The sequence below is a fragment of the Gouania willdenowi genome, chromosome 10, assembly GCF_900634775.1.
Source record: "Gouania willdenowi chromosome 10, fGouWil2.1, whole genome shotgun sequence".
In the NCBI taxonomy this organism is placed as follows: domain Eukaryota; kingdom Metazoa; phylum Chordata; class Actinopteri; order Blenniiformes; family Gobiesocidae; genus Gouania; species Gouania willdenowi.
The window spans coordinates 12622882-12642636 of record NC_041053.1 but is presented as its reverse complement, the minus strand read 5'-3'; the positions used below and the strand labels follow the sequence as shown (position 1 = coordinate 12642636).

The window sequence follows — 19755 nt, the reverse complement described above, 5'->3', positions numbered from 1 at the left end:
GGTATGATTGGAGATGTATGTTCCTACATACTCAATGCATCATTTTAACCATGGTCTTTCATAAATATTAAGCAGATAGCTAAAGCGATAGCTACTCACACAAAGCATTTATATTAAATTGTTATTTATATATAAAACATTTAATTGTTCCATGTATGTTACATTAGTAACTTCTAGTATAATTATAACTAAATACATAACAGTGAAATATAGCCTATGTATTTATTTTAGATATAAACATCAGTATCATGTTACTTTTATATATCCCCGTTCTGTGAACTAGGAGATGTTTAGAGATGAAGCTTCAAGGTTCAAAGTTATTTTATTTTGTCTTTTGAGGTAAAGACCACATAAACACAATACAGTATAATACAAAATGTGCACCCAAACAAATAAGTATACAACAAACACCCAAATCACATCTGTCAGCCAGAACTGGCCCACCAGTAATAAAATCCAACCCAGCAAATTATTTTTGTATTTTCACTTCTTGAACATTTGTTTTCGGAATTTCTTTTGATTTAGTCATGAAATTACTGAAAAAAATCTTTTAATTTTGTTCATTAAAAATAGCTTTTTTGGGAATGTATTTTTAAAAATGTTTAAATAATTAAAAACAAAAGGTAGATTAATTTATAGATGGAAAAATACGCCATTGTTCCCAGGAAGGAGATATTCAGGTGTCCAGTTGCAACAACAGGTGTCTTACGCTGCATTCACACCGAATGCATCTTCCGCGGCAGCGGATGCCTCTGCCTTACGAAAAGCACTGCAGGGTCCACAGGATCGAAAAATGCTCCCATTCGCATCATACGTGCAGATATTAGGGATGTAACGATTAATCGTAAGGCAGTTGAAACACATAGATACTGTAAAAATTTAATCGCAGTACTTTTTTTAAACAGCAGAGGGCGCTATCCAGAAGTGTTGGCGGCGGGCGGAATCTGCTACTACTTTCTTTCTGGCCGCCTTCTACACTTAAACATGTTCATAAATGATTCCTTACCCCTTTAGCACCGAAAGAATATCTGTAATATTATGTGAATATCTGTAAAAGTCACATTTTTCTATTAACTCTGTCTGCTAGCGCATAGCATCTCTTCTTCACTGCTAGATTAGTTGCTTGCCAACCAACCACTGGATTACCAGCGCCCTCTGCTGGTTCAAACAAATATCTGACCTAAATACAGTGCAATGGCTGTTTAGTTTTTTTTAAAGTCCAATTAAGGCATAAAATACATTTTCAGTTGCACTTTTAAAAAGAAAAAGAACTATTATGCAGTTTTGCATTGTTTACTATAGAACCAGAATTTAAATTAATAGGCTTCTTCTTTATTTGTATTATTCCTTTATTTATTTCATTCAAGATTTATTTTTAGTTAAATTGCATTGTTTTGAATAGTTTATCAATTGATTCTTTTGACAATGAAATATAAAAGGAAAATAGTACAGTATTTTCTAGTTTTTTTCCCCAAAAAAAATAATATTTTTCGGTCATTTGTCTACAGTCCCATTTTGTAAAATAAATTGTGAGAGAATCGTATTGTGAACTCAATACCGTGAATCGTATCGGAAGTTGAGTGAATACTGTGTCATTAGATGATTGTGTTTGGTTTTGTTCTCAGGCTGCTGGTGGACACTGTCGTTCATTTTCCTCCATCTCTAGAAGAAGTGTCTGTGTCAGTGAGTGACAATCGAATGTGGTTCAGGAATCATGTGGATGAAGAAGGTGAAGGAATTTATTTTTAAATTTTATAATTTCTTTATTTCCCGAAAAGAAAATGAAACAACAATTCAAGGTTTTGCAATAACATAAAGTGTTTCATGTGTAGGAAGGAACAGAAACTTTTTAACTCCTACCTCTATTTACTGTCCCATTAGAACCACAGTGTACTTCAGTGTACTTTTGTTGTTCCTTTTACCCCCTTTGCAGTTTTTCTAATCAGGTGTTCCTCCTCCACAATTTCATATGTTGTTTCATTTGTGTATTAGCAAGCTCCTCTAAACTCTCTCCTGTGTATCGAACATTGTTTTCCTAAGTCTTAAGCACAAATTCAAACACTAAGTGCATTTAAAGAAAATACCAATGCAACTTTCATGTGATAAAATATGGTTTTCTTTGTAAAATATAGCTAACTAAATATTGTCTCCTCATGTCATAAATAGCCTTTACAGCATAAATTAATCCTGTTTTAATAAACTACCGTACAAGAAAGGACAGTATTTTCTTGAGCAATATTATTCTTAGTTTGTGGTCAATTTGTCCAATTCAGAGCCAAAATGAATAAGTCCATTAGTGACAAATAAACAGAGTCAGTGGATAAATAATTATAGTGGACAGTCGACCACTATCAGTAGTAGAGGATGTGGGTGGGGCTACTACTACTACTAGAAGTGACTACTTGATGTTGTTACAGTACTTTATTTTGTGATGAACAATGTTATTTTTGATGTGCTAGTTTACATCACTGTGATTGTATATATTATCTGAAGGAGAGAAAAAGCAACAAGTTTGGTGTTCATTCATTGTATTGCTCAGAAAATAGTTCTAACTGTTTATGATGTGCTAACTTACAGCACTACGTATGAACCTGATGTTTTATTTCATTTCTGTTTTCTAATATTTGGAGTATGACAAAAAATATGCATCAATATTTCCCTGATGGTCTAAACTATAAAGGTGTCAGCAGCTCTTTATAGTCTCACATACAGATAAATGGAGATGGTTCAAGTCTGTTAAAAACAATAAATGACTTAATAAAGCCACTTCGTTATACATCAATCTTTTGATCTGCCACAATAATGTAATTTAAATGAAAATACCTCAAATTGAGGGGATTTCTCAACTATATTTAGGTGAGATTAAAAAGAGATTAATTAATTACAGAACATAATTAATCACAATATATTTAATCTATTGACAGCACTATGTAGAATATGTAATTTATTTTATTTTTTCTGTACCTTTCAATAATTGTTTTAATATAATTATTCTTAAGGTTTTTTTTTTTGACATTTTTACTCATTTTCGGATCATTTTCCTCGACCAATCCAAAGTGTTAACCCACAGGTAGTACAAACACTGAGTCCTTTCAAGTAAAACAAGCCAGTAAAGATTTTTAATTAATTCAATGTAATTTAATGTATTTGTTTATTACGAGCAGGGACAAAAAAGAAAAATAACAAAACTCTTTGTGTCCACAAGGAAACCCCAACTGAGAAAACAAATCCATGATCCATGAACACTTATAATTGCAATAATATGTTTGCTCGAAACAAATAATTAAAAAGAATATAACGATGACCATTAAATAAATAAACAGATAAATACTTATAAATCATCAACTTGGTGTTTCAAAGATTACTTAATTATAGAGAGTAATATACAGTGTAATAGAACAAATGTGCATGTGTTCTGGATTTAAAACCATGTACTCCTGGTCAACTAAGACTGTGTGTTTCCTCCTCTCAGAGCGTTCTAAGGCCATGGTGACAGAACTGTGTTTGGCCTCAGATGAGTTCGACCACTTTGCCGTCCATGCTCACAACAGCGTCACCTTTTGTCTGAAGGAGTTACGGGTGAGACTGAAACACATTCACTCTTCAGTTTCTCAAGAATTTCAGTGCCAAGAGTGAGTGTCCATGAATGAGCTAAAAACCAGTTCAGGATCAGCATTTAAATCATGTTGACGACATCCTTTTTTATTTTTTTTTTTAATTTCCTCCACCAGGGTTTGTTGGTGTTTGCAGAGTCCACTGGACTCCCCATTTCCATGTACTTTGATGAACCAGGCAGGTGAGCGCCCCCCCCACCTCCATCCCCCTCCCTCGAGTAAAACACACATGATGATGAACCAGTCAAAGTCTAATGCTGCCTGTCGTACTTTTGTGTCAGTCCGGTGGTTCTGTCAGTCACAGACAGCGTCCTGGAGGGAAACTTTGTCCTGGCGACGCTTTCTCATGATGATCACAGTTTCCAGAAGAACAACACTAAAGGGTAATAATAATAATAATAATAATAATAATAAGCAGCTTTGTAGCTGAAATGAGCTCTTAAACATGTTTTTCAAGATAATTAAATTTTGCCAGTGAACTCTTAAATATTTAAGATACAACGCCACCTAGTGGGTTAGACGGTTCAGTAAAAGCTGCTTATAAGAACAGGATTTAAATAATAACTACCTATTTGCATTGCAAGTATTGCATTTTACAGTGTAAATTAGCACCGCCTCTGTAACGTTTCATATTCGGTCCAATAACTTCTTCTGTATGTGGAGCAATTTTCACCAGAGAAACATTGCGTCTATAAATTGTGACCCAGTAGTTCAAAGTGTCCATATTGGCTTAAAAGTGGCAGGACTGTAATTTTAAAATGGCAAATAATGGGCATGACAAATCATGAATGTGGTTAAATTAGCAAAAATAAGTCCCGAAAATTTTTTGAAATTGGAAAAAAAAATGCAGAAAAGGAGTTGAAGTGGCAGAAATTTGAGTAATGTAGCAAAAAAGCATTTAAAGGATTAAAAATGGCGAGAAAAAGTGATGAAAATAGGTTAAAATATGGCGACTTTGGTGTGGTTGCAGAAAAAGGGTAAAAATAAGAGAAAATGGGCTCAAATAATATTATACAAAAAAAATTCTTAGTTTCTTTAAGGCATCAGGCAACCTCCTCCCAGGGTCTCGCAAACCCAATTGGGGTCCTGACCCCAAGGTTGAGAACCCTTGCTCTAGTACCTGATTTAAAATAAATAATAAATGAATAAAATTAACACTTAAATTTTCACAACCCAGTGGAAGATGACTTTATTCAGATTTTTGGCTAAAAAGAATAAACTAAATAAAGTAACGTGAGTTGATGTCCAACTTAATTCAATGTCATACAGCAGTGGTGGAGGTGAAGTGGTGCCAGCTGTTAACAGCTGCACCATCACCTAATAAAATCCTCATCAATATTTCATAGATAAAGTAACTGTGTTGACTTCTTTGTGTTAAAACCTAAAGTTAAAATGTCTTCTTGAGTAAATAATATTTAGATGTCTGATGTCATCCTCCTTCAGAGCTCCAACAGCGCCTCCACCTCCATTAGACGACTTCATGAACGACGACATGGACCCCTACCTGATTGCCATGGATACCAGCATGGCCCCCGGCACCCCCGAGGCCTCTTCAGCTCTCACTGTGTGTTCACCACCACAAACACCTGCAGCCAACCACAGCACCAGGTTACACTGTGAGGAAGAAGAGGAGGAGGAAGAGGAAACTGTAGACTCAGACCGACCACCCAATAAAAAGGTACAGCTTGTAATAGTTACCCCACCCTGATCATAATGATTTATATAGAAGCAGCACATACGAAACATCAGTTTTGAGTTTTGGGGGTTTTTTTTCACCTTGTCCACACATGCTGTAGGTCAACACGAAGACAGCTATGCATGTTTTATTATTGTAATGAAATAAATACATTTTTATTGTATAGTTGTGACCATCACCAGCCCTCCCTAAGGAAGGGTAAGAAACATGTATTAACAGGAGAATATAAAAAGAGAAAGCAGTGTTACTGGTGAGGGAGAAAGAAAGAGGGGAGAGGAAGTTAGGGTGGGACAATGGAAGGTGCGATTAAGAGACAATTATTTTGGTATCAGTCAAAAATACTCTCAGATCGTGTGTATAGCATGCATTACTTGGTCAATAAAGTTGATTCTGATTCTGAATGTTGTTTCTAATATGGAGGTAGATTTGTGTCTTTATTATTCAATCAAAATATATATATATATATATATATATATATATATATATATATATATATTTATATTTTTTTTTTAATCAAAAAATGTTTACTTAAATAATTTTTTTTGAAAATGTTTTTTATTATTATTATTATTGAAGTCATCTTTTTTGTATTTTGGCCATTTCATGGGTATTTGTGTGTTTTTTTTTTTTTTATTCAATCAAAAAAACTTTTCAATCAAACAAAAGTTTACTTCAATCAAAAATCAAAGGAAAAAAAAGTGTTCAAATGCAAAAAAATATATTTGAGACCCAAATAATTGCATTTCAACACTTTTTTTTCTTTGATTGAAAATGTTTTTTGATTGAAAAGTTTTTTTTTTTGATTGAAGGCATCTTTTTTGTATTTAAGCCATATTCGGTGTAGTACATTTGTGTCTTTATTATTCAATCAAAAAATTAAAAATTTCAATCAAATTATCAAAATTGTGTTTGAATACTTTTTTGCTTTGATTGAAGTGGAAAAAAGTTTTGAAGCTCTTTGTTTTTTTTTTTTTGATTGAATCATTTTTGACACAATTGTTCCACGGTGGGCGGAGCCTCCCCATTGGTCAGTAATATTTGAGTGACAAGCCTCTTCACCAATGACATTTAACATAGGGTTCTCTCTCCACAACAAGCACGTAGCCATTTGCTGATGTAATAATCAAAGCAAAGATACATTAACTGCTGAATGACCTCGTTTTATCCTCTCACAGTTCCGCTCCCTCTTCTTCGGATCAGTGTTTCCCTCTCAGATGAGCACTCAGCCCCTTCCTGATCAGGACGTGTTGGCCAGTGACAGCGAGGAGGACGATTCTTAAGCACGTGATGGACACGAACTGTTGTGACACTTAAATACATAGTGGACTTGGATAAATACTGAGTATATCAGGAGAGAAGTGGATCCACAACTACAGCTGGAGCTGAAAGTCTGACATCATGTAAGAAAAAGATTCAACCACTTCCTGCTTTTTGAAGATGCAGTGTGTGACAGTCCACCAAATAAAACAAGCAATTTTTTCTTATATGCTTTTATTTACAAATCAATAAGTTTACCTGTGGTTAATTTTTCAGATGACTGGACCAGCAGCTCAACCAGTAATGAGAGGATTTATCCCTTTAAAGTCTGATTTTGGTCATTTCAACAATTATTCAGGACATCCCACGCACTTCGGTCTAAAAAATTCAGAATTTTTTTACCAATTGTTCCATGATTATTCAATATATCCACTGTAAATTTTTGTTTGATCTGATGAATACTTTTTGAGATATGGACAATTTAGTGAGTTTGTGTTGATTTTCACGTGTCCTTTTTTTTCTTCAGCCTGAAACCAGTCGAACCATTGTTAGAGTTGTTAAAATTGCCTCCATTTCTAATGAACAAGAGCTATAAAATGTTTATTTTTTTAGTTGTAAGCTTCTTATTCCTTTTGATCTGCATTCAATATTTCCGGGACTTCTTAGCTGTTTATGTCAAACACCCAAAAAATGTAGAACATGAGAAATGTGTTCATAATTAATATACATTTTTCAAAAATAAATGTTTTTCTGATGTAATGAATGATTATTAGACACAGAGGAAAGCTATAATAGTCTCATGTAAAGGATTTTCAATATTGTGGTGAAATAACCCAAAGTTGGGGTTCAAAATAAAAATAAAGAAGTCACATGAAGAAAGAATGTTTTATATTCCAAGAAAGAGTAATAATTGTTATACTATAAATAAAAACAGAGATTATATTTTTGTCTTACAATCCCACTTGCAGTTATGGGCCAATGAAAATAGGAAAAAAAAAAAATTGTTTTGGATTTCAAGAGACCATCACCCAAGAACCAATGCACATATGTGACTTATCATTAGTGATGTGAACAGTCTATGTTCATAGCTCAAAGCTGATCAAATCACAGGGAGTTGAGGCAGATGCTAAGTTGTTTAGTGAAGGCCCAGATATGTTCCAGCCTGAAGCCCCAAAATCCTTTTTTTCCAATTTTGAGGAACTGGTTTGTCCACCAGACAGGATGTATATCAGATCATTTTCTATATTCTGAGAGAGTAGGTGGAGTACCTGGTGTAATTCCTGAGATATTGAAAGTGAAAATGGAAGAAAAATAAGGAAGCACGGAAATTGACACATACCCCACTCACTAAATTAGCCATATCTCAAAAAGTATTCATCTGATCAAACTAAATTTACAGTGTGACTATTTAATTATCACGGAAAAATTGGGAATAAATTTCTAGATTTTTTAAACCAAAGTGCGTGGACCATTTGTTCAAATGACATGGAATGACCCATTTTCTTTTCTCTTTGTGTCAGAAATAAGATTGACTATGAGAAGCAGAATATCTTAGTGTCTGTGAGTCACTTTGGGCAAAATGAACAACAAGGCTGCTGTCTTTCTTTTTCCCTCTTTTCTGTTTTTTCAGCTCCTTTTCCTTCTTCTTTTTCCACCTCTCTTCCTCTTCCTCCCTTACCTTTTGCTCCTTCTGCCACTTCCTCTGCTCTCTCAATTTCACTTCCTCCTCTTCTTCATCCACCTGTGACGTAATCACATCACTGTAATCTTGAATCAGGATTATTGGGACTTTGATCTTTGGCGCTCTTTGTTTCTTGGGCTGCTTTTCTCTCAGTCCTCTCAGGAAGTGACCAAATCGTTTTGAGCGAGTGGACTGGAGCTTCTCCTTTGACGCCTCTTCGGGAAGTGTGTGATTGGGAGTTTGTGGGTTTGTGTGATTATTAGATGTAGCCTGTGATTGGCCAGTTGTGTGAGTGCTGGTGAAATGATCCTGTGAGAGTTGGCGTGCTAACGTGGATCCCAGAAAGCTGGATGACCTGCAGACATGGAGGACTTTGGTACTCTGGAACTGATCTTTAACCTGGGACGGTTTTTCCAAAGGTGGATTACTCGTTATATCAGCAGAAGCAAAGGAACTTTGATCTCTTGAGTTTTCTCCAACGTTCTCCACAGCCTGCGTCTCTGACACCTCGTCTGAGTTTACAGTGGAGATCATTTCTTTCTCTTTAATGGAGCTCTTGGAACCATCTTGTACTTCTTTCTGCTGCGTGTTGCGTTCAGGTGATGACGTCAACGTTTCCTCCTCTGCTTTCTTTTCGGAGTCAGTCGTCGGTTCATCCTGCGTAGCTGCATTTTCCTCCGTCCTTTCTTCGCTCTGTGCCAGTGCACCAGTTTGATCGTGTGACTCTTCTGTTTTCTCCAGTTCTTCTAATGACTCAGCATTGTGGTATTCTATTCCACATGCCTCTCTCTCTCCCTCTATGATGACTTTGTCTTGATTCACTTGGTTTCCTCTGACATTGGTGCTGCTCTCTGAGTCCAGGTTCTTTGAGGATTCTTTTAATGAGTTCTCCTCGTTTTCCATTTCGAGTTCTACTGCTGCTTGTATCGTCTTCTGTTCTATGTTGGAGGCCATGGGTGTTTCCGTCTCTGATTCAGCTGCTTCAGGTGTTTTTCTTTTCTCGTTCTGTGAATCTGCTTCATTCACTACAACTTGTTCTCGAGCATCACTTTCTTGGTCCTTTGTATCATGTCTAGCATCGAACTCTGATTGGCTTGTAGTTTCAGTCGTCGGTTCATCCTGCGTAGCTGCATTTTCCTCCGTCCTTTCTTCGCTCTGTGCCAGTGCACCAGTTTGATCGTGTGACTCTTCTGTTTTCTCCAGTTCTTCTATTGACTCAGCATTGTGGTATTCTATTCCACATGCCTCTCTCTCTCCCTCTATGATGACTTTGTCTTGATTCACTTGGTTTCCTCTGACATTGGTGCTGCTCTCTGAGTCCAGGTTCTTTGAGGATTCTTTTAATGAGTTCTCCTCGTTTTCCATTTCGAGTTCTACTGCTGCTTGTATCGTCTTCTGTTCTATGTTGGAGGCTACGGGTGTTTCCGTCTCTGATTCAGCTGCTTCAGGTGTTTTTCTTTTCTCGTTCTGTGAATCTGCTTCATTCACTACAACTTGTTCTCGAGCATCACTTTCTTGGTCCTTTGTATCATGTCTAGCATCGAACTCTGATTGGCTTGTAGTTTCCTCGTCTCTACTCACTTCTATCGGCTTTAAAAGCTTTTGACTTTTCTCATTGTATCTTTGTTCCCCCTGTTTCTGTAATAATGCACATTCTGCTGTGCGCTGTTGAGTTTGTCTGAAGTGCTCTACTTCTGACCAACTGTGCAGTCTTTCCTCCTGAACTCTTTGCATCTTCTCAAAGTCTAAGTCGGAACTGCCGTCTGCCAACGTTCTCATTGAAAAGTGCCTGGTCACTTTTTTGGCGCCTTTCGATTTGTTTGTGTTTCCCGTTTTCCTCCACCTGCTGTTAAGGAGGACAGGAGGTAGTGAAAGAGTGGACACGGAGCGAGAGAGAGAAGCCGACGGATTGGTTGATGGGTTTTCTCTCTCTGCGTGCTGTTGTTCTCTTTCGACCTGTTGCACTCTCGCCAGCTGGTATCCATGACAACGGCTTCTCGGGTCAAAGTTAGATGACGGTTTGTCTCTCTTCCAATTTTCATGCTCCTTATAAGTTTGTTTCTCCAGATCTTTGGCTGATAGAGGCACAGAACAAACCTGAAGGAAAACCAAACATCCATTATTATATTATTATTCCCACATTAACTAGTGATAATGTTGGTGTTTGGAGTGCTCTGAAAGAAACTAGAAAGTAAGGGTGTAAGAAAAAATAGATTTTGCGATATAGGGCAAAATTCTTGTATCGATCAAAAAAATGTCCAAATTGATTTTTTTTTTTCTTGTTTTTTAACGAAAGAAAACATTTAATTGCGCTAACATATGCATAGCACATCAGACCTTGTTAAACTACTTCACTCCTCAGTGCATTTTAGCTTGGTAGTTGATTGTACTGTATTTTCATAAAACATACTGGGCACTTTTATAAATGAATGTGGTTACTTTTTTTTAAGAATTTAAGAACATATCAGAATCTGTTGTAGAAACCAAAGTTAAACTTTTTTGAAAAATGTAATTTGACAGTTTGATAAACATACCACTTTTTGATATTGGTGCTGGAATTACAGGTAGTTACCATTTACTTTGAAATGTATTTAATACCATTTTGTACTTGTAAAGGTGACATTTTTAATTATTGATATTGTGATACATCGCGATGTATATCGTATTGTTTAGTATTGGAATACATCTTATCCTGACATGCTGACATCATGAATCGTCACAATTATAATGCAAGATGCCACCGTGCCCTCGAGTGGTCAAATTTCTTCTTTTTTTTTAAAGATCCACGACATTAGAACCCTGCATTTGGTTCCATAACTTGCCAAATTATTTGTGTCAAAATGTTTTGCAAGTTAATTAATATTTAGAGGTTGCACAATACACTTGAAAATTGCTCCATACTATAACATAGCGAGTAAGGGTGTGCATTGCCATGAATCTGGCGATATGATACAATTCATGATACGATATATTCCGATACTCATCACGATATATCACTATCAATAATTAAAAGTCACCTTTACAATTACAAAATGGCATGAAATACAATTTATTTAATTTTTTTTAACAAGTAAATGGTAACTACTTGTAATTCCAGCACCAATATAAAAAAACAAGTGGTATGTTTATAAAACTGTCAAATTAAATTTTTCAAAAAGGTTTTACTTCTACAACATATTCTGATTCTGTTAAGTTCTTAATTTATTTTATTTTTCTAAAGTAACCACATACATCTATAAAAGTGCCCAGTATGTTTTATGAAAATAAAGTGCAATCAACTTCCAGCTAAAATGCATTGAAGAGTGAGGTAGTTTAACAAATTCTGATGTGGTTTACTGACACCTAGTGACCGGCCGTTTACATGCTATGCATACAGTGGTGCAAAAAAGTATTTAGTCAGCCACCAATTGTGCAAGTACTCCCACTTAAAAAGATGAGAGGCCTGTAATTTTCATCATAGGTATACCTCAGCTAGGAAAAACAAAATGAGAAAATAAAATCACATTGTCGGATTTTTAATGAAATTGCAAATTATGGTGGAAAATATGTATTTGATCAACAACAAAAGTTAATCTCAATACTTTGTAATGTACCCTTTGTTGGCAATGACAGAGGTCAACTGTTTTCTGTAAGTCTTCACATACTGTTGCTGATATTTTGGCCCATTCCTCCATGCAGATCTCCTCTAGAGCAGTGATGTTTTGGGGCTGTCGCTGGGCAACACAGACTTTCAACTCCCTCCAAAGATTTTCTATGGGGTTGAGATCTGGAAACTGGCTAGGCCACTCCAGGACCTTGAAATGCTTCTTATGAAGCCACTCCTTCATTGCCCGGGCGGTGTGTTTGGGATCATTGTCGTGCTGAAAAACCCAACTACGTTTCATCTTCAAAGCCCTTCTTGCTGATGGAAGGCGGTTTTCACTCAAAATCTCATGATACATGGCCTCATTCATTCTTTCCTTTACACGGATCAGTCATCCTGGCCTCTTTGCAGAGAAAAAGCCCCAAAGCATAATGTTACCACTCCCATACTTTACAGTAGGTATGGTGTTCTTTCTCCTCCAAATATAACGAGTTGAGTTTTTATCAAAAAGTTCTATTTTGGTTTCATCTGACCATATGACATTCGCCCAATCCTCTTCTGGATCATCCAAATGCTCTCTAACAAACTTCAGACATGCCCGTATGTACATGTACTGGCTTAAGCAGGGGGACAGGTGTCTTTAATACTGATAATTTCAAACAGGTGCCATTAATACAGGTAACGAGTGGAGGACAGAGGAGCCTCTTATAGAAGAAGTTCCAGGTCTGTGAGAGCCAGAAATCTTGCTTGTTTTTAGGTGACCAAATACTTATTTTAACGAAATCCTCTCTCATCTTTTTAAGTGGGAATACTTGCACAATTGGTGGCTGACTAAATACTTTTTTGCCCCACTGTATGTTAGCACAAATGAAATGTTTTTCTTTCTTTAAAGAACAAGATTTAAAAAACTGATATGGACAGTTTTTGAATTGATGCAATAATTGCGTGATATATCGCCAAATGATTAATGGTTTTTTTAAACAAACTGAAAATTGCATTAAAAATGCTGCTTTCCTTCATAATCTGCTTGATTAAGGGTGTCACAACGCTTTTGTTGAATCTCTAAACCTTTCTTTTCCGAAATGTTATATATGTATAATGTATATTTAAATATTAGGCAATTTACAGGAAATTTTGAGCAGTTGCTGCAACCTCTGAAACATCTCCTTTTTCTTCCAAATTTGTTCCTAAATCATCTTCTGGATGTCAAAACCTAATGCAGCGTTTTAATCGAGATTATCTGAAACTTTATTTCCCATGGACCACCCTACCGTGCACATTAGCAGCTTCCTTTAGCTCAGGGCCATCAGTCTAACCTCTGTAATAAAAGTGTCTTCCTCCTCTCGGATGAGATCTCTGATGCCTTTCAACCTCTCCAGAGTCTCTATCTGACCCTGGCACTCCTTCCTCTGCTCGGGACGACCCAGCACTCTACGCACCAGCACCACAGCGACCTGCAGCAGCACCTGCACACCTGCACAGGAAAGCAGAGGACGATAAAGAACATAACCACTGGTCACCGCCGTCGTTGCCAAACATCATCCAAGTGTGAAAATCCATTTAGCAGCTTCTGAGTGAACAGAAGAACGAAGTAACAAATCAGAAGATATTTGTAGTTTTAGACCCCAACTTTTCGCTATTTCACCACTTGCAAATATTGACAATGTTTACATGAGGGCATTGTAGCTTGCCTCTGTGTCTTATAATTATTTATTGACTTGTGTTTTTCACCCAGCACGACAAAGAAGGTTCTACCATGGAAGAAGAAGAGGTCCCAAACCCGGAGCAGCGTGTTGAACGGCAGTTGACGTGCAAACAGACACATTAACCAATCGGTGGCGAACATGAGCGGCTCCACACTGTAGTGCTGCAGGTGTTTATGAGCAGAGGGACACGTCTTCTTCAGGAGCCACATCAGCATCGCTGCATCAAACAGGACGCCATCCTGCACAACACAACACAACACATGGAGGATCCTTTCAGTCGTCAGTGTTGGAGTGGACAGCTGTGATTGTTGGATGTATTTGAACATGCATGAGCTCACCAGGAGAGGACTGTAATATCCAGGAAGATAGTGCTGACTGATCTGAACCAGACACCAAAAGGCCTCCTGTTGGGGGTCACACAGTGTTCACTTTAAAGCTGCAGTATGTATGTTTTTTTTCTTCATGTTTTTTTCATTTAGTCAATAAACCATCCTAACCTTTGAGCATATTGTAATTCAAAGTGTTCTGAAGGAACCTGGACCTCTGTTCCTTCTTTTGGCTGCTCTGTATTTGAGCTTTAGAAATCCTGTAGCCGCAACGTGACTTTTCAGCCATTCAGAGATCTTTTTTTAAAACAGAGTGCTCCATGAGCTGTTTTGGGGCATTACTATTGGCTGCCTGATGAAAGTCGATGCGCGTTCACATCCTATCTGTAGTAAAAGTGCCATGGTCGACATTCCAGCAGCAGCGGTTACACGGCAAAGCGAGCGGAAATAGGAAGACCGATGTGGAGAAGCAACAAAATAAAAGCACAAACATACTCAGGCGGAAAAGACTCCATAGAGGTCCTTGCAGACTCCAAACGGACGTTGTCTGCCCCACGTACTGGGTTCAGAGGGAGAATGTTAAGACAGGATAAATCGCTTGTAAACCTAAGCGTCTTCAAGGTTGAGAGAACATGCACACTTCATTTGCATTCTGGGCGTGGAGTGGTGTGGGTCTGCTCTGACCTGCAGCTGGGATCACTGCAGCTGTCATGTAGCTTTGTGGCAGGGGAGGGGTTCACGGAAGACAGTAACTACAAGGGTGATACGTCCAATAACCGAAGTGTTGGGGGTTCGAATCTCGGTCAGAGGGACCGTAGGCGCGAAATGGCTGCCACACTTCTGTCAGTATGCCCCAGAGCAGCTGTGGCTACAATGTAGCTTACCACCACCAGACTGATGTGACTAAATAATGGTTTCTGTATACGCTTTGAGTCTGCTTGAAAAAAGCACTATATATGTCCATGCCATTATTATTATTATTATTATATTCATGTAAGAATCTCTAAAACAGTGTTTTTCAACCTTGGGGTTGTATGTACTGTATATACTGTATATATATATTAAACAACTGCATGCTGGTATGTTGTACCTTCACTTTCTCACATATAAATCTAGTTCGTATAAATAGAAAAAGGAAGAATAACAAACATACACATTATGACAATCTCATGCACACAAAAAAAATATTTGGGGTTGTCAGAACTTTGGGATATAAAAATGGGGTCATGATCCAAAGAAGTTGTGAACCACAGCTCTAACTCTCTGATAACATAAAGTCACTACATTTGTCACTAGTCGTTATTGAGAAAAAAGTCGCTAAGACCTCCACAGTTGTGCGCGTTAACGAGGATATTGGGGATTGCGAAAACAGGGAGAGGAGGGGGGAGCATGGTTGATTCCATTCCAGTTTCACGATTATACCTACTGCAGCTTTAAGTGCTTACGTGAGGTTTCAGCTTTTTTTGCACTAATAAATCACTACAAATCAACAGGTCATGTTAACAGAATGTATTTTTGTGTTAATTGACAGAGTACAGTGTATACCTCTGCAGGCATGTTCATCAGCAACACTGCTGCCACAGGCCCCTGAGCCTGGCAGTATCCGTCCTCTGGTTGGTACTGAGTGTACGCTTTCAGCACCTCGAACAAACCACGCTGTCTGCACACACACACACACACTCTAATAAGTTCATCTCCCTGTTTGTCTTACAATGACAATAAAGTCAACCTTTATTTTTAGCTATGTAGTGTTTCATTATATATGATCTTACCCATGTCCATCCTTAGAGAGGAACATCTCATGGAAAGGGAACTGTCGGTCCAAATCTCTCTTGATCACGTCCACCCAGCTCTCCAAACCCGGCTGGGAGTTCAGAAGCTAAAGGACAAACACATTCCTTAAGATCCAGTCAGTGGAATATCCAGGTATAGAACTTAAATCCAACAAAAGCACTTTTACCAAAGCTACATGAGTGTTTATGTGTTCTGGTATCTGACTTAAAAATTGGGCTAGAATAGGAAATGGTACAGTATTTGTCTTTCATAACAAAGCCAACACATCAAAGAGCAAATCTTACTCCGAATATAGCAAACTATTACATTACGTTTTTCATGATTTAATAATGACATCAGTTTTGATAGAGTTGCTCATCTATTGGATTGGACCACATTCACCACCTTTTAACTCCAATGAGAATCAATGGCTGCCCATTAGGCTGTGAACGCCTCACGCCTTTACTTTTCTTGAACACCAAACAACACCGGCAGGTTTGGAGGCTTTATTTTGTCATTAGAGTTTATATCCTATTATATGTTATTATATATTATATTGTGCTATTCTGTAATGCTGTTCCAGAGTAGTATAGTGCAGGGGGTCTCAACTGATCTCACGCTGGGACCCACATTTATCCACGGTCATTAAATCACGACCCTTTTTTTTTTTTTTTGTTTTTTAGAATTCAACCAATTAAATTTAGTTTTTCAAAAATAGCTGTTGAAACATACACACGTGTATATAATATTTTTAAAAACATAAATCTATAATTTTTCCTTGCAACATGCCTTTTACAGCAAGCTTGTCTAAAGAAAATGTTCTTTTAAAATAAAAGACAAGTCCAACATGAGAGACATTAAGTATTTGTTCATTTTTGACCAGCTGTCCACGACCCACCCAGTACAGGTCTGCGACCCACTTTTGGGTCCCGACTCACCAGTTGAGATTCACCGGTATAAAGAAGCATGGTTTCTGTAACGCACTCATTGATAAAAGCACTATATAAATCCAAGCTTTTTATTATTAGTTTGGTGCAGTAGAAAAGGGGCAAAAATCTATAGTGCATGTCTTGAAGGCATCTGGCGACCCACTTCAAGTGTCTTGCGACCCCAAATGGGTCCTGTCCCCAAGGTTGATAACCCCTGCTTTAGGGAAGTTATTGACCCTCTGTAATGATGCTATTCTTGTGGTTATGCATTACATATTGGAAAATAAACAAGAAATACGATTCATACTTTATTTTAAAGAGTATTTTTTATGATTTAGGATTGCTGTGCATTTGTTACTATTGTCCTTTATTGAGTGTGTTGTGTCGTATTATTTTGGACAAATACTGCATATTTGCACAAAAATCGATACCAAGTTTGAATTCCATGTTCTGGTCATTTGTGAGTCATGTTACTGTTGACAGCAGAGAGGGGGACATGCTGAGGTCCTTGCCTTGTACAGTGTTTGGTTTTGTTTCATCTTCTCAGCGGCTCCACAGAGCAGGGGCCAGCATTTGGCTCTCAGCGAGGCAGGGATTCCCTTCTGACACTGTAATCTGACCTGAGGAGACGTCAGCATAACACAAACCAAACCAGTGTGGAGAATTTCTGCTTTTCTCAAAAGTTGTTACACTTTGCATAAAGTTCCATTTGAATGGGAGGTAAGAGGCCACACCTTACTACTCCTCTTCATCAACATGTGATCCCAGTGACTGATGATGTTTATCCATTTGGCTTCTCTGTGTCTGACCAGCTCTGGAGAAGGACCATCACTCCTAACACAACACAACACAACACAACACAACACAACACAACACAACACAACACAACACAACACAACACAACACAACACAACACAACACAACACAACACAACACAACACAACACAACACAACACAACACAACACAACACAACACAACACAACAGTTTCACTCAACACCCTATCAAAGCCAGTGTTTCAGTCACATGTACTGTAAGTCTGTGTACAATGTTGATGATGCTGATGCTGTTGCTGTTACTGCTGCACTGTGTGTGTGTGTGTGTGTGTGTGTGTGTGTGTGTGTGTGTGTGTGTGTGTGTGTGTGTGAGTGTGTGTGTGTGTGTGTGTGTGTGTGTGTGTGTGTGTGTGTGTGTGTGTGTGTGTGTGTGTGTGTGTGTGTGTGTGTGTGTGTGTGTCTGTGTGTGTGTTGTGATTAACGTGCGTAGCGCTTGAAACAAACAGACAGGAAACAGGAAAACCACAAAGTATGAGGTCGCCATGGAAACAGGTCAGGATGTTGTGAATGAATTAACAGCGATCGGTTGTTTGTTCTGCACGTCTACTGAGATACTTCATCTGCACACACTTTAGTTTTATTTCTACCAGCACAGCACAGCCAAAACAAAACTAGTAATTAAAAAAAAAAAAAAAAAAACAATAAAGTTTTTAGAGACGTCAGCATGTGATGTGCACAGTTTTATATTTGCAACAACACTTGTAATTAAGTCAGGGATAATCAGTTCATATGAACGACAAACACTGTCCTGTGGTGTAAAATAGGTTTGATTTAAAGTCTTTGTGTTTTTCACACGCAGAGGTTCTCAAGCTTTTTCTAGTCGTGACCCCATTTTTATACCACAAATTTCTGGTGACCCCAGAGACTTTTTTGTTTCACTCTAAAATAAGTTTTTGGTTTTAAATTTAAAATCATACATTTCGTGTGTTTTTCAATTTATTTTGAAGATTTTCCAATCAATTTGGCAAATTTTTTGTTGTGTTTTTTTTTTTTTTTTTTCAAGTCATTATGTGTGTTTTTGTCATATATATATTTTTTTCTGTTCTTGTTGTCATTTTGTGTATTTTTCTTTCATTTTTGTGGTCATTTTGTGTGTTTTATGAATAATTTTGTTGTTTTTTTTATCTTTTTATTGTTACTTTTCTTGACATTTTGTGCATTTCACTGTTTTTTTTCTGTGTTTACAGAGTTATGTGTATAATGTTCTTCTTCATATAACTTCTAACTTCATAAATTACAATTTTGTTTTGGGGGCCACACAAAATTAGACCGAGGGCTGCATGTGACCTATGTCTGGTTTACGGTATTTAAAAATATGTAGCACTTTAACAAGACTGCATGTTTATATTCATGTTTGATTTATTAAAATGTCTATAACTGAAACATGTGTAACACGTCCTGAACACATGCATTGAAACACAGTTTATTTACCTTTGTTAACTGTATCTGCTTTAATGACTGTACGTGTACAACATCAATAGTTGAAATGAAGAGTGTGTGTCTCACCTAACCATGGATCCATTATTGGTCACAAGGAAGCCAAAGCGGTCTGTCTCTGGTTCCAGACTGACCTCTGACCCCCAGCTCTGCTCCACGTCCATCTTACCCAGGTCTGGACTTGGTGGATTCGACATCCGACAGAGAAAAAAGAGAGAATATTTAGAAGCAACGGAAACAAAATAAGTTATTAAACGAGTAATTTCAACATTATTGTGCCCTAGTTTATACTTCTACATATACATAAAATACAAAAGATGTAAGAAACCGACAATATCCAAGCAATAAGTGATAGACATCAGTCCCGACAGGGTCTTCACTTTAAATCTCCTAGATTTTGTGACCAATTTCTATTTCATTAAGGTAAATATAATGTAACAATTTGAGGAAAATTGAAGGTTTTGTCAGAATTATGAGTTTTTTCAACAGTTTAACATTAAAAATGACTGCACCAGGAAAACTGTGAGCCCCTGCAAATATTGTTGAGTTTCGCTTACACAATGATCCATGTTTTCTCTGTCATTTTTACTTACCCTGCGGGCCGAATTGGATGCTCCAAAGGGCCAGATTTGGCCCCCGGGCCATGAGTTTGACACATGCGGTATAGACCTACAATCCCGTATCACTTTCTACCAAAATACAATCATATATTACAAATTCTAAAGGCATCTTCTATCTGGTAGAATGTGAAAAACATTTAATTTTCTTTCCTCAAGCTCTTTAAATACAGTCACATAAACGTATTTACCTTTATGGATGTTTAGTAGGTTAGCTGCTGGTTGCTGAAGCTGTTGCTGAGGTCTTCAAGTGATGGAGGAAGAAGAAACTTCCTGTGTTCACTCAATGCTTCACACCTCC

At 37.4% G+C, this 19755-nt stretch overlaps 2 protein-coding genes across 9 annotated transcripts in view; one reads left to right on the top strand and one right to left on the bottom strand.

Annotated features, from left to right (window-relative positions):
* rad9a (RAD9 checkpoint clamp component A) overlaps positions 1–13692 on the top strand; it is a 22525-nt gene extending 8833 nt beyond the window's left edge. Inside the window, exons 7-14 of one of the 3 annotated variants that reach the window (XM_028459384.1) lie at positions 1626–1729; positions 3473–3579; positions 3732–3796; positions 3896–3997; positions 5058–5292; positions 6486–6710; positions 13211–13422; positions 13567–13680. In XM_028459384.1, the coding sequence (XP_028315185.1) occupies positions 1626–1729; positions 3473–3579; positions 3732–3796; positions 3896–3997; positions 5058–5292; positions 6486–6590 (718 nt within the window). In that variant the 3' untranslated portion in view covers positions 6591–6710; positions 13211–13422; positions 13567–13680. Of the gene's footprint in view, positions 1–1625; positions 1730–3472; positions 3580–3731; positions 3797–3895; positions 3998–5057; positions 5293–6485; positions 6711–13210 lie in introns of all 3 variants that reach the window. The other 2 variants (XM_028459383.1, XM_028459382.1) reach the window with 2 other exon arrangements.
* tbc1d10c (TBC1 domain family, member 10C) lies at positions 6802–19755 on the bottom strand. Of its 6 annotated transcripts, none has more exons than XM_028459380.1 (11): positions 19431–19639; positions 18907–19017; positions 17300–17399; positions 17078–17185; positions 15636–15742; positions 15409–15523; positions 13876–13941; positions 13587–13776; positions 13148–13305; positions 9724–10345; positions 6802–9261 (listed from the first exon to the last, which is right to left on the bottom strand). In XM_028459380.1, exons 1-11 carry the CDS (start codon positions 19493–19495, stop codon positions 8084–8086), a joined length of 2820 nt encoding a protein of 939 aa, XP_028315181.1. In that variant the 5' UTR covers positions 19496–19639; the 3' UTR covers positions 6802–8083. The 6 variants fall into 6 exon arrangements, with proteins under 6 accessions (XP_028315181.1, XP_028315182.1, XP_028315178.1 ...); XM_028459381.1 differs by having other exon boundaries at positions 6802–9307; positions 9770–10345; XM_028459377.1 differs by adding an exon at positions 19646–19688 and having other exon boundaries at positions 6806–10345; positions 18907–19012; positions 19431–19526.

Coding starts and splice junctions, on each gene's coding strand:
- tbc1d10c (XM_028459376.1), bottom strand. CDS start 19,495: ATGTGTCAAACTCATGGCCCGGGGGCCAAATCTGGCCCTTTGGAGCAT. Junction 13,942..15,408: donor TGATGAACATGCCTGCAGAG/GTATACACTGTA, acceptor GACCCCCAACAG/GAGGCCTTTTGGTGTCTGGT. Junction 10,346..13,147: donor AAGACACTTTTATTACAGAG/GTTAGACTGATG, acceptor GTTTTCCTTCAG/GTTTGTTCTGTGCCTCTATC.